The sequence below is a fragment of the Falco rusticolus genome, chromosome 7, assembly GCF_015220075.1.
Source record: "Falco rusticolus isolate bFalRus1 chromosome 7, bFalRus1.pri, whole genome shotgun sequence".
NCBI lineage: Eukaryota > Metazoa > Chordata > Aves > Falconiformes > Falconidae > Falco > Falco rusticolus.
The window spans coordinates 23,689,660-23,702,631 of record NC_051193.1 but is presented as its reverse complement, the minus strand read 5'-3'; the positions used below and the strand labels follow the sequence as shown (position 1 = coordinate 23,702,631).

The 12,972-nt window shown below is 42.7% G+C and overlaps 1 protein-coding gene across 2 annotated transcripts in view; it reads right to left on the bottom strand.

Annotated features, from left to right (window-relative positions):
• Window positions 1-1,082: 1,082 nt before the first annotated feature.
• PSTPIP1 (proline-serine-threonine phosphatase interacting protein 1) overlaps window positions 1,083-12,972 on the bottom strand; it is a 52,517-nt gene continuing 40,627 nt past the window's right edge. For both annotated transcript variants that reach the window (XM_037394298.1, XM_037394299.1), the window contains 6 exons: window positions 11,745-11,843; window positions 11,036-11,132; window positions 7,895-7,979; window positions 6,303-6,373; window positions 4,605-4,705; window positions 1,083-2,621 (listed from right to left, as the gene is read on the bottom strand). In XM_037394298.1, the coding sequence (XP_037250195.1) occupies window positions 2,490-2,621; window positions 4,605-4,705; window positions 6,303-6,373; window positions 7,895-7,979; window positions 11,036-11,132; window positions 11,745-11,843 (585 nt within the window). In that variant the 3' untranslated portion in view covers window positions 1,083-2,489. The remainder of the gene's footprint in view (window positions 2,622-4,604; window positions 4,706-6,302; window positions 6,374-7,894; window positions 7,980-11,035; window positions 11,133-11,744; window positions 11,844-12,972) is intronic.

Genomic DNA, 12,972 nt, shown 5'->3' with positions numbered 1-12,972 from the left:
TTACTTGACAGTAGATGACAGGGGTAGAAAGGAAACCAGTTTCCTGAGTTTAACAGCAAAAATATGAAATTACATGATGGGGTAGGAACAGCAGTCACCATTCCACTAGCTGTCGGTGATGTAGACCATGCGGTACGTGTAAGCAAAGGTGATTTGTAACAGGATTTCAGGGTAACTAGGGCTGGGTACTGCAATGTCTTGTGTGAGGCTGTCTGGGCTCCCAGAGAAGCGAAGTGGCTTAGCAAAATCTGCGTGTCACATAATTAAAGGAGATGCATTTCAGTGGTTTATTTTTTCTCTTTAATTAAGATAATCTGAAAAATACCTCCCTAAATTTATTTAAGTATTTGTCGGTTTATTGCAGTTCTCTTTGTGGAAGATTGAGTGTTCAAGAAGAAAATATATTAAATCTCTCATACGTTAGGTTTCTTCTTATGCTGGACATAATGAGCAATGTTGTAGTTGTCTCTGACAGCTACTATTTACAGTGCTGTGGCCTCGTTGAAGGCTATTGTGGACCATCTTTCTATCACTATTCAATTCAGATGTGGTCACAGAAACCTGTCATTAACTCCTTGAGCCTGAACAAGAGTGCTGTTCATATAACCTCGTGCCTCAAATGCCATTTGAGTTCCTGCAGTTCCTCTGAGCCTGTGCTAATGCAAGGTACTAAGAGCCCTTCAGCACTGATGCAGATGTACTGCAGAGTAACTTGGGGAACTGTGGGAAGGACCAGTGTGCCTGTGCAGAGGACTGCGCAGCAACTGCAGGGAATTAAAGAAAAAGAGCCTGCAGCAACTTTTATTCCGTTCTTGAGGCAAGAAATTATAATAAGGTACTGCAAGTGCCTCTAACCTTCCTTCTGTTTCGTTTAAGGAGTAATTGTGTTGACCATTTTGGCTTTTTCTTCAGTCTAGATTTCTCTTTGTCTTTCCTGCTGGGTCTTAGCTAACAGTGTCTCCCTGTCTGTGCCTTGTGGGTAGCAATTTGATTCATTTTCATTGAGTTGGTTCAGTTTTAAGAGTTGAAACCTTGGCAAACAAGGTCATTCTGCCCCCAGAAATAGCATGCTGTGCTTCAGATCAAATCACTGATTTTTTTTTTTTTTTTTTTTTTTTTTTTTAACCGTCTCAAAATATTGAAAAGGGAGTAGTGGCAGAAAGTATCTATTGATCCCTTGATAAGTACAGTGGCAGTTGGGAACGTTCTTAAATACTAAACTAGAAAGACTGATAGAGCTGAAATCTGAAATAAAGTGAACCTGCACAGTGCGACTTCTCTGAAGAGGGTTGGTTTGTTAAAAACAAGGACATTAAAAGTGTCTGGAAAGGAACCAGGACACCCCAGAGGTGCAGAGGCTGTAGATAGCAGTTAGAGACAGAAAAGCCTGTGGGCAGAAGAGAAGGAGAGGATCAGCCAGATGGACAGAGGAGTTGAAAGGAGAATGCATCGATGACATGGGTATGGAGATCGCATGAGGAGGTAACGGGCACTTCTCTGTGGTGTTCGGAGGAGGGGGATCAGGGCAGTGCAGCACTGCTGGAGGTTTTGCTTATTTGTTGGGTTTGTTGGTTTTTAAACATGAGAGAGCCCAGTGAGGTGTCAGGGGAACCATCTGACCAAGCAAGCCTTTGGCTCACCATCTGTCCTTATTTTGCTGCCCCAGAATCCAGTGCAAAGCAGAGCCATGGGTAGCATGGGTTTCATTCTGTTAGGAGATGGCTGTGATGGGAAGTGCCTTATGTTTTCTTACTAGTGATGTGTCTCAATCCTTCAGGTTCTCCTCTCCCTCTGCATTCCTTGTTTTTGTATTTTCATCTGACTGACAAAGAACAGTGGAGGGTTCCCCATCTTTCTCTCAGGTTACTCCCATGCTGTAAGGGGGTAGCTTGAAAGGGGGCTGTTAAAAGGAACTTAAGAGAGCTTCTTCCTTGCTTTGTACAGCTAAGAGCCTGCAACATCAAAACTATATGCTTTCTGTGTGTGCTTTCCACCTCACTGTCAAAAATGCGTGCATGGGCTGTGCAGGGAGAGGAGGGGATCCATGGCAAGAATATGGCTGCTGTGACCACGAGGGTGGCTCACAGGCTGGCTGGAGGTGTTCCTCCATCCTGGAGAAACAGCACTTGTTTCCTTCATCTTTTTCCTTTAGTGCGGTTAAGTTCTGGGCCGGATTTTCCTCCCAGATTGGCCAAGCTTTGTGACACTGATGGCAGCACAGTGTGCCGAGGGCAGGAAGAACTGTGGTAAGAAATGCAAGTCCTAATCTCTCTGAGGTGAAGACGGTTTTTGCAGACAGTGTAGGCCAGGAGGTTCTGGGATGGGGCAGGAGTAAGGAAGAGGGAGGCATGGTCAGTTGGTTATTTCCTGACTTGTAGTTGCAGAAAATAGTATTATGGGTTGCCCTTGGTCAGCTGAAGCAGACCTTGTGTGTTGTTTGTTTTCGGTAATAGAATATTTTCCAGTCTAATGACTGGGGCTTCTTTTCATCAAAGCTTTTCAAGATAAGACCCTGGCACAAAGCCTCGCTGCCCATTCCTTTCGGCTGTCCACCAGCCATCCTCGTTTTCTTCAATGACAACTACAATGTCTCCTTCAGTGATGTCCAGTTCATCCATATTCTGAAAGGAAATAGAGAAAGGAAACAGGGTTAATCTGAGAGCACAGGAGAGCCCAAGTATGTATCTCATCTGATGGGTTTGGGGTTTTTTTATCCTGCCTTTCATCAACAGCCTGCCAGTGTCCTTGTGTTTGGGAATGAACCTGAAATACCAGACAGTGAGGGATTAAGCACTACTGAGATGGCTATTTCCTTAAGATCCTCAAATTTCCCCAGGCTTCATGGTATCTCCTCCTGAGCAACTTGACTGTTGTAGCATTGGGGAATGCCAGAAAGGGTTAAATACGACTGTCCTAAACCATGACCCTTCCATAGGCTGCAGCTGTTGCTACATAATACAGTGGACAGCTTAATTCCCAAGGGAGATGACAACAGCGTCTCTACTAATCCAGGCCTGAAATAGGTTTCTCAGTTCTTTTAATATGGAACAGCAGGACCAGTGGAGGTACAGTGACTCTTCCTCCGATAGGTAACTTCTACCTCCGAGACAAATGCAGTAGTTGCAAGTAAGCTAGTGCTGAGCTCACAAGTGGCTATCAGCCCATTCAGTGCTGCTGGTTTTTCTATATTCCATATTTTCCATAGGAAGCCGCTCTGCTACCTGCAGTGTAGTAAAATACAAAGCAGGGTAGGAGAGGCTTCCAGATACATCTGATGCATCAGCTAAACCTAAATTTAATGTACATGAGTAGGTGAGAACGGACTCAAAAAGTGAGAAGCCTCAATATACAATTTACTAAAAGTAGTAACAGGGTCTTTTCTCAGCAGGGAAAATCTCTGTGTGTCATATTTTCAAGGCAACTTCTGGAGTAAGGATCTGACAAAGATATCCTGCAGTCTCCTCAGGGGAACTGCCATTAATAGTGAGGTACTTTCAGCTCTGCTTGGGTGAAATTTCAGGCAGATAATAATACAGTGTTTAAAACACAGAGCTTATAATAAACGGTGTCAGAATGTTACTGTACCTAAGAGAAAGCGCTCCTTCCCAGCCCTTTCTCTGCTTTCATAATTTCTCTGGCTATCTAATTTGTCACATGCCAGCATTTCTTCAATGTTGGCTATTGATGGCAGATCCCTTTGGTGTGAGGGTCTCTCTGCACTGTTAGCTGCTCCTTCTGCTAATCTAAAGCTAATAAAAGAAACCTTTAAACTGACATGTAATTAAACTGTGAAAGTCCCATTAGGGGAGGCTAATGGTTTAGCAAGAGTCCAAGAGGTTCTGGAGTCCATCTGGTAAGAAAACATTAATAACCAGTCCATTCATAGCCTTTTACTAATGGTACTGTGCCTACATAGGTCTGAAGCCAGTGGGAGTTCAATATCCCAGGTAAGGATGCAGGTTGCTCCTTGTAACAATCTTTTGGTACGTGGACCATGTCCACTGTGGTTCTGCAACTTGCAACATTGGAAGTACAGGGAAAGAGTGTCATTTTTTATGGACATTCAGCCCTGCAGCCCTCTCCAGCATGGAATGCCAGTGTGTTAAACTGGAGCAGGATTCTCCAGATGCTAAGTGAGATCAAATGGAGGAGAGTTCCTAGATATGTATCTTACATACACGTATTCTTACATTCTACAGTTTGTAGCCATTTGCCCTAGGAAAACATTTCACAAGAGACTTACGTTCAAAATGCACAATACTGCATACTTAGCCATCACCCCCTAAAAAATAAAGTTTCCTTGTGTTTGCTGTCTTCTGTATCTCTAGAAGGAGGTTGTAACAGCTGAGGAGTGATTACACTAATCAGTTGCAAAAAATCTTATTATTTCATCTTGAGGCAGCATGGTCTAGTGATGTGCACCAAGAACTGGCAGTTGGGATTCCTGGCTTCTGCATGTGACCTTGACCGATAATTCTTGAACTACCCCTGGCTGTGAAGTGAAGATAACACTTCCTTCACAGAATTAACACTTTCAAAATGTTTGGATCAACATAATCTATTTTAAATCTGATGCTATGAGGTATTTTGAAGACTTTCATTACCTGAGCTGTGTAGTCATAAAGTACTCTGTAGTCCTGTGATGATGTGATTCCAGCTTGTTCATTTACAAAAATGGATGCATAGACTCTGTCTGTTTTCTCTCCTGGGCCAGGGGATGACACACACACAACAAAACCACCACAGAAACAAAGAGTTCAGTTGCTTATAAATGCATAGGATCATATGCAAGAGTTCACAAATACAAGGGTTTCTGTTCTCTCTGTCTGGAGATGTACATGTATAGAAAAGCTGCTGTGAACTGTAGGTAAAGTCTTACACAAAAACTGTGTCCCATTAATCAGAGGACAATGCACTCATTGAAATTTGTGGGAGGTCAGAAACTAGCTTTAGCCTCATCCAGGTTGGGAAAAATGTTTACCCTGCTAAAGCACAATCCAAATGATCTAAATGGGAAATGCTGTGATTAATGTGGTTTAAAATGGTTGCTACTGGTAGTATAAAATTCTGGTAGTTCAGTGACTCACATAAAGCTTTTCTTTTTCCCTTGAGAAAAATGCAAAATATTGTGCCGACATTTTCCAGTAGTTTACATAGTTCCCAGATAGCTATTTGTCACTGACATATCTTTTTTGGCAGATGTTTTAATCCAGCTTGTCATACTTAGGGAAACCTTTTACTCCTTCCCAGCATCTGCCTGGCAGCTTCCCCTGCTGTTGAGGTGAGCAGAAGTTTCCCACATAAAACCCCTTGGTGGGATGACAGTGCTCCGACACCGCACGGAGCGGCCAGGGTGCCTGTACCTTCCCCCAGTCAATCTGTGGTTTAGTTGTCCTGCTCTAAGGAGCACCGTCAGCTCCTTGACTTCTCAAATTTTGAAAGACAAGCATGGAAGCAGTTGAAAACTCCGAACACAGTGTGTTTGCCATTCCTGAGGGTCTTCTCCAGGGAATGTTCTCCCCTCCAGTCCCTAGCCTAAGGACATTCAGGAAGAGTGACGACCCTCAGCTGCTCAGCACTGCGTTGCTCTACATGTGCCCAAGCCCAGGCTGGTGCCTGGTAGGTCCAGCTGCTGTTTGATGGCACTGGAGAGTCCCCCCTGGCTGAGCACCAAATAGGATAGTCTGGCTTCATTTCTGGATGCCCAGGCAGGCAGGCCTGACAAAGGAAATTGTTCTGGGTACGTTTTAAATCTGTTCTAAAACAGCTTTTATTTTCATCAGGCAAGAATCACAGTTAAAATGTTTTTGTTTTAAATCAATGAAAATGTCATAACCTGTTACTTTCTGCATAGTCAAAATGCTATGTTTTAAATGTCATCTGATAAATGCCTAGCTGCAAGGTTTACAATAAGGCAGTGTAACTGTGAAATGAGATGGATATTTGCATTCATAAGGCATGAACCTGGTCTGTTAAAAACTTTAGGTATTCTCTTGGGCTTTTTAGAGGTAGCGTATTCTACCTTAGGAGCAAACTATTTAAGTCATACCGTGTCATTCTGAATGTACAGTTCCCTTTTGCCTAGACAGAGGTTTTGAAGACTATATGGATTATTTGGCAGTTCAAACTGTGAAATTTGTTTAATACACATCCAATTAAATTTGTTTCCAAACTACTCTTTACTCTTGACTGCCAACATGTGAATATTTGCTGTACCATTTTCTGCTCCGTGTCAAAGACTGATTTAGCAATATGATCTAAAACAAACACGTCTGATAAACTTATTTCCTGAAGATACATACCAAGAGGAGGGGCTGAAGGACTGGCAATCTCCATGTTGTTTTTACTGCTTCCATGCAGTAGTCCTGAGAATCTGCAGAACGAAGAGAAGCCAATGACAAAATGAGTAAGCAGGGCTGGGTATGTGCATTCCTTCATCTCAGCTGTCTGACTCAACCTTCCCTCCATCTGCTGCAGCACTGGGTAGATGTCACCTCTTCCTGTGGCTGACTGTTTTCATTTATGCTGTAGATATATTTATCTTCAGTTAAAAATATATTTTTAAAAATGCAGAACCATTGGCCATCACTAAATTGTCCACAGAATGGATCAGATACTATTTTGTTGTTGATTCAAAGGCTCGTGATGCAAAACTCCCATTATTTCACAACATTAATATTATGAGAATTATTAGTTGTGTGTAAGAAATTACCATCTCTTTGTCTTTAAGGAAAACTCTGATACAATTTAACATACAAAGCTTGTATAATAGGCCTTTTGTAAAAACTGAGTTTAAGTGAAAATTCTTTTTTTTTAATCTATCCCTAGTTATTTTCTGTATCACAGCTGGGTACTGGAGACTAACTAAAATGAGAAAATGGGTTAAGATTCTCAAGCACAGCTAGAAACAGCATCTCATGCTTCAGGCATATTTCAAAGGTCTGATTTTTCAGCTGGTGAACACTCAGTGTTTCTGGAAGACGGATGTCCAAACTCAACACTTTCTGAAAAACTTGGACTGAGTCTCTCTGCGCTACTTGCCCATGCAGAGCACAGTTATATTCTCAATGGCAGTACAGTTGTCTGCTGTAACTATAGAATGCAGTGTTAGAATTCATTATTATAGAAGACCCGGTTTCCCACTGAAAAGCAAGGTATTGTATATAAACCTAATCAGCCCACTAACAAGCCTGGACCATATTTTAAAGGGGAGTTCACAGCCTGCTCCTTGCCATGTAATAAGGCTTGTCAAAGTGTAAAGCTCCTCTGCTTCAAATATGATGCCATTCCCACTGTGAATTAGCCATTTTAGTATAAAATATTTAAACCAATAGATCTACCCTGCCCATCTGCTGATATAACTGCATTCATGCTACAGCATTTACCAGCATAAATGGATCAGAAAAGGAAAAATCACCTCCCTAATCATTACAGTTATTCTGCTAAGTGTTTTCTCCTTTGCTCTAGATACAGAGCACAGCTCTTTGTTCTGCTCAGTGGGGCGGTGCAGTAAGCTGGGAGATACTGCTGGAAAAGACGGCTCTCCCCAGCCTTTGCTCCTAGCAAGATTCACCTTTGCCCTCCCTTGAACAAATTATTTTTGTTGCTCTGTGCTGTGACTCACGAGGAAAGAGGAAATAGCGGCTGCTATCCATTGCTGGCCAACTAATTGTTTTATAAACTCATCCCCTCTCTCCTCCCACTAGGACATGGCAAAATTACTCTGACTGTTTTTAATAGGTTTACTTCTTTTGTCAAGTTATATTTATAGATACATAGCTGCCTCTTGCTACGATGAAGGAAGTAATAACTTTACAAGTCCTGTTGCCTGTCATCTTACATTGCTGTTCATACAGAGAGATACCTATTCTGGGAACTGAAGCGTGCCACTCACCTCTTCATCATGCCACAAGACTGGGTTGGGCTGCTGTTGCTTCTGTTTGGTTCTCTGCTGTAATAGTTTTCATATCCTATCGCATCTGCAACAAGAAAATAAAAATAAGATGTTCAAACAGGCAAAACTTTTTTCTCCCCACCAGAATGCAGCCAGATGCAACTGTCAGGGGTTGCTGCACCAAACCACAATACAGCACCTATCTGCTCCTGCCTGTAAAGCAGCTGGAGCAGCTCAGGGGGGCTGGAGAATTAAGAAAAGGCATTCAGATGATTTTAAGCAGGTGTGTCCTTGGTAGAAAGGCATGCTTGTCCTGAACCAAACACAGTCAAGGTCCTGAAGAACCATTCTAATGGCTGTGGCTAACCCTAATTAAGAAGGCAGTTAGCTCCATGACTGTTTCCTCTGTTGCCTTAAAGCTCAGGAATTAAGGGAGCAGAGCGTGGTCATTGTGAGCCTGGGACCATGTTCATGATACAGCTGGCTGCAGTGTGTTTTGCTTCTTTTTTTCTTAATGTACTGACTCAGGAATTCTTGTCAGAGCTGGGGAGATTTCTGAACATTATTGCCAGCAGCAATAATGAGGAATTTCCTGGTCTCCCCTTGTGCTTGAGTGTCTCCCTAAGTTTCATATCTCCCCTGTCCACCTCTGTTGTTTACTCACAGAGATCTGGGGGTTCTCTCAAATATAGTTATGTTAGAGTTCCTTCACTCTCCCTTATGGTGTCGTTAAGGGTGAAATGGAGACCATTTCCAAGTCTAGCTTTACAGATTAAATAGTTACAGATGGATTTATTTATTTTGCGTCTCATAACATCTAGTCTAGTTACTTAGAGCTGGTGGCCGTATACCCTTTCTGCCTTCTCTGTGGTAAAGTCAAACATGAGTTAAGTCTGTGATACCATATTATCTCAGTTCTGATACCTGCAAAATAAGAAAAGAGATTGGACTTCGGCTAAAGGTTGTGTTGACATTCTCACATTGGATCAGCCAAGATCATAAGCAGAGCAGGCACATACAACTAGTGAGTATGAAAAACCCCTACAAATAAGGCTCACATTAATTAGGGATTTTTCTGACCAACTTAAGGGTCTCCTGTTACCCTTCTAGATTGTTACCTTGGTATAGTTTCTAGTCTATAATGCATTGTAAGATTAGGTAGAAGAGGGGAGTGAGCAACAGCATCAAGAAACCCAAAAGGTTTGGTCAAGATGAAGGTGCAAAACACGTGGCTTTCCTCCTGCATTTTGCAAGCAATAAAACAGGCCAACAGCTCACCATGTGCTACTGTGCAAAGTCATTAGCCAGAGCTGTGGAGATACTAGGATATTACTTACAGAACTTCTAGAAGATGGCAAAAAAATCAACAAAAAAGCAAGCCTTTTTCTTCGCCTTTTGTAAAGCTCTCAAGGGTTTTTCCACCTGTTTCTTATTAGAATTTAGTCCTGTCATAGCCAAGAGTTGTTTGCAGACTATTGCCTAGGCAACCGGAGAATGAGAAATCTCACACAGAAAAAAAACAACAAAACCTAGCTGAGAATTACAAATGTCTTAGTATACAGAAGTTGTTTCACACTGTTGGAAGGCAATGTTCTCCCTTCTGCCAGTGAAAATGTAGTTTTTCCTTGATAAATGCTTCTATATCAGTGAATTTAAATTCCTTCTGTGAAGAATAAACTATAGCAGCAAAATGGCATCCAGTGCACCAGTTTCGATATATTAATTAAAAAAAAAAAATAATCCCTATATCCTAATTCTTAATCATCATAGGTGTAATGACAGAAAGGCTGAGTGAAGAACGCCTTGGGTAGCTCAGTGCTGAGTTAGTGGCAGCGCCCAGCTCCACGGAAGCAGTCCCTGGGCTGTAATTGCTGCCAGCTCTGCACTCTGCAACAAAACCAGAGGGGTGGGAGTTGTTCCTGTATGAGATAATTATCCCTTGGGACAGGGCCTTCAGACTGCTGGTGTTTGTACCTATACAACTCCCAGCATGAAAGGTTTTTGTCAGTATAAAATTTTCTTATGCCAGTATAGCTTATTTCCCCGCTCTGAAGGGAAATAAGCGCTGCGGACACTGCGGGGGGCAGGGTAAGGGGGTTTGCCTGTGACTTCCAGTCCGGTGTTAGAGCGGTTAGTGGAAGTGAAACAGTATCTGTGCACGGATTTTTTTTTAAAAAAGGAGCCACAGATCTTTTCAGCCCAGATTATGTATCATCAACTAATGAAGAGATGCAGCAGATGCAGTAGGGGTTTTTCTCTCCTTTTACAAAGGCTGTGAATCTTTGTTTACTGCAGCAGCTGCACAGAAGTGCAAGCATTCACTCAGTCTGTAGGTATCTTGTATTGCTTGTTGAAGTGCGAGGGTGGGGGTTGTATCTGGCTGTGTGAAACATCAGGTAGCCTATCCTTAGATAGGTGATGTGTTTGGAGAACTCCTACCCTGGAGCAGCATGTTTTCGTTTTGCAACTGCTCTTAGCTCTTGCTGTCTTGGTCTTGTTTCAGCCCAGATGTCTTCGTCATTGAAGGTTATAAAAAGGCTGCTTTGGCTTTACCGGACAGTCTGCAAACCTTACATGGCTTCTGCATGCTGGGGCAAAGCCAATTTCATTCAAAATTCCCCCCAGTTAGAATCTTGCCCTTATACAAACAACTTCCTGAGTGGACAAAAGATGCTATCCCCCATTGGGCAGGTGGAACAAAACAATACAAAGTTTGGTCTTCTCTGTGCTATAAATTAAAAGGCAGCATGTCTGTCAAGGGGACACCAGGGTGCAATTACACAATAAACTGGCTCTGACCTGTCACCGTTGCAGGAAACTGAAGTTGCCATCTCTGCAAGGCAGTTTGCCACCTCTTTAGCGGTGTCAGTACTGTGAAATAAGCCTGGTTGCAAAGCCGGGACAACTTGTGTTCTTCTTTTCTGGAATGTTATTTTTAACCTGCATCATTCAGCTATCCCACTCGCAGTGCCGCAGAAGGAGCGGTGGCAGCACAGTGCGGGGGAAGTGAGCTGCAGTGGGTAGGAATGAATAGCCAGAGCAGAAGCTCTGGCTGGCTTCAGCTCCAACAGGCGTGTAGCACACACCTGCAGCCTCAGCCTGATGGGTGACTCATCTAACAAGACCAATTGGAATAATTACCTGGAGGTTGTGTTCCCGTCATTTTGGTCTTAATGAAGTAGTCTATGTCTGACTCTACAATGCAGTTCTCCAAGCTTACCCGAACCTCTTCATATAGCTACAAAACAGAATAAAAAAAAATTAATTTAATTTTTAACATTTCGTATTGAATCAACAGTTAATGCTTTTCTAGTAATTTCCCCTTAGGAGACACTTTATACTTGGTACCTGTCTGACCTGGATGGATCTTTGGCCTGTCCCCCATACAAACATTCTTGTAAACGCAATTGTTTATTTGTGCTCTGGATATTCTTTTAAGAGAGGAGGATGAAGACAGTCCAGGGCTTTTCAATGCAACAAATTAACAGGAGGAAACAATCATTCAGCGTCATAACTAGCGTATTCTTTGTCTTCCAATTTTGAGACCATGACTGGATGCCTTTCTGAAAGTTGTGCTTGAGCCCAGATATACTCAACTGAGCGTTCTGGTAGCTGGAAGCATTCCCCAGCAAACTGAGGGGAGACAGCAAGTGCCAGCAAGTGTGACACAGACTGTCTGCAGGCATGTTTACATCTGGAGGGAGCAAGCTAGACTCGGAGTACCCCCCCTTCACTGAACATGCGCAACAGCCGGTTTGCTGGAGACAGGATGCACAGAGAAGGGCGAGCTAGTGCTGGTTGTTAGAGCCTTGCTCCTCTGCACATGAAGCGAGTTGGCAGGTGCCCCTACCTCATCGTCCTTCACACACTGCATGGAGAGCTGGTTGCAGTGAACCCACAGCGAGTTGCGGAGGACGGTGATGCGGTCACACTCCTGGAGCTGGAAGACCTAAAGCCAAAGAGGAGATGTGATGTAGCCTCATGGTAGTTATTTATTTGCATTGCAGGGAGCAACAGGGCTGGGGCTTCTCTGGGTCAGGTTCATAAGTCTGCAAGGATCCTTTGTAAAGGATGTGTTTACAATTACTGGAGAAAATACATTACTTGTTCATGCTCAAGAATTTGTTTTAATTGATTGCATCAAATTAAAGTTATGTTCTGTAGACAAAAATAAGCAGAGGAGAGGAATCAGGATCTGGATTTGACCACTACCTCTACTGCCAAGGATTTCTGAGTCGGTGTCTTGTCTGCCCATCACACTGAAATGTTGATGTTTAACTGATCAGTAGAATGCTGGTGTGAAAGGGCTGTATTTATGATAAAGGTAGAGCCAAAACTATCCATCTCTGCCTTCTAAAATGTCTTTCCAAACTTTTCTCTTTTCAAACTTTGAGGCTCTCTTGAGTTGCTTCTGTTCGTTTCTAAAGTTACTTTCATGCTAAAGAGAAGGCATTTTTCTTTCTTTTCATCTGTCTGTTTTTCTCATGTTGTGGCACAGCTTGAGAAGAATGAAGGGGGAAGAGAGAGAGGTGTGAACTGAGGTGGGGGAAGAGGCAGATAAACTAATGCTTTAAAAACTTAACAAAAATCAAAAAATCAAAACAAAACAACAAAACCCACCCTGATCTCTAAGTTGTACTGTTATAAGTAGAACATCAATTTTTGGTTTTCTATGAGGTGTGAAAAGCTCAGATGCTTCGAGCCATCTGTTTCCATCTCCACTTGCTAGTAATTATGTCCAGAATGCCACAAATGTATACAATGTTCAGCAGAACACTCAGTTGGGCATACTGCCTGCCATTGAATATCTTACTATCTAAAAAAAAAACACCAGAAAAAAGTCTGTCAAGGGTGTAAGCTGGCGTTGCAACCGGTTTCTGACAGAAAAAGCTTTTAAGGAAAACCTGAAGGGTGGAGAGTATTTCAATATCCATTCTGAACAAAAAGCCTATGGCTGCAGCCTAGCCCCTAAGGGGCTGCTGAAATAGCACAAAAGCCAGCTGGGAATTTTGCGGATAAATGATGTCCTGTCGGGAAATGCAGATCATCAGAGAGGCAAGTGTAGTGACTCCGGCCTT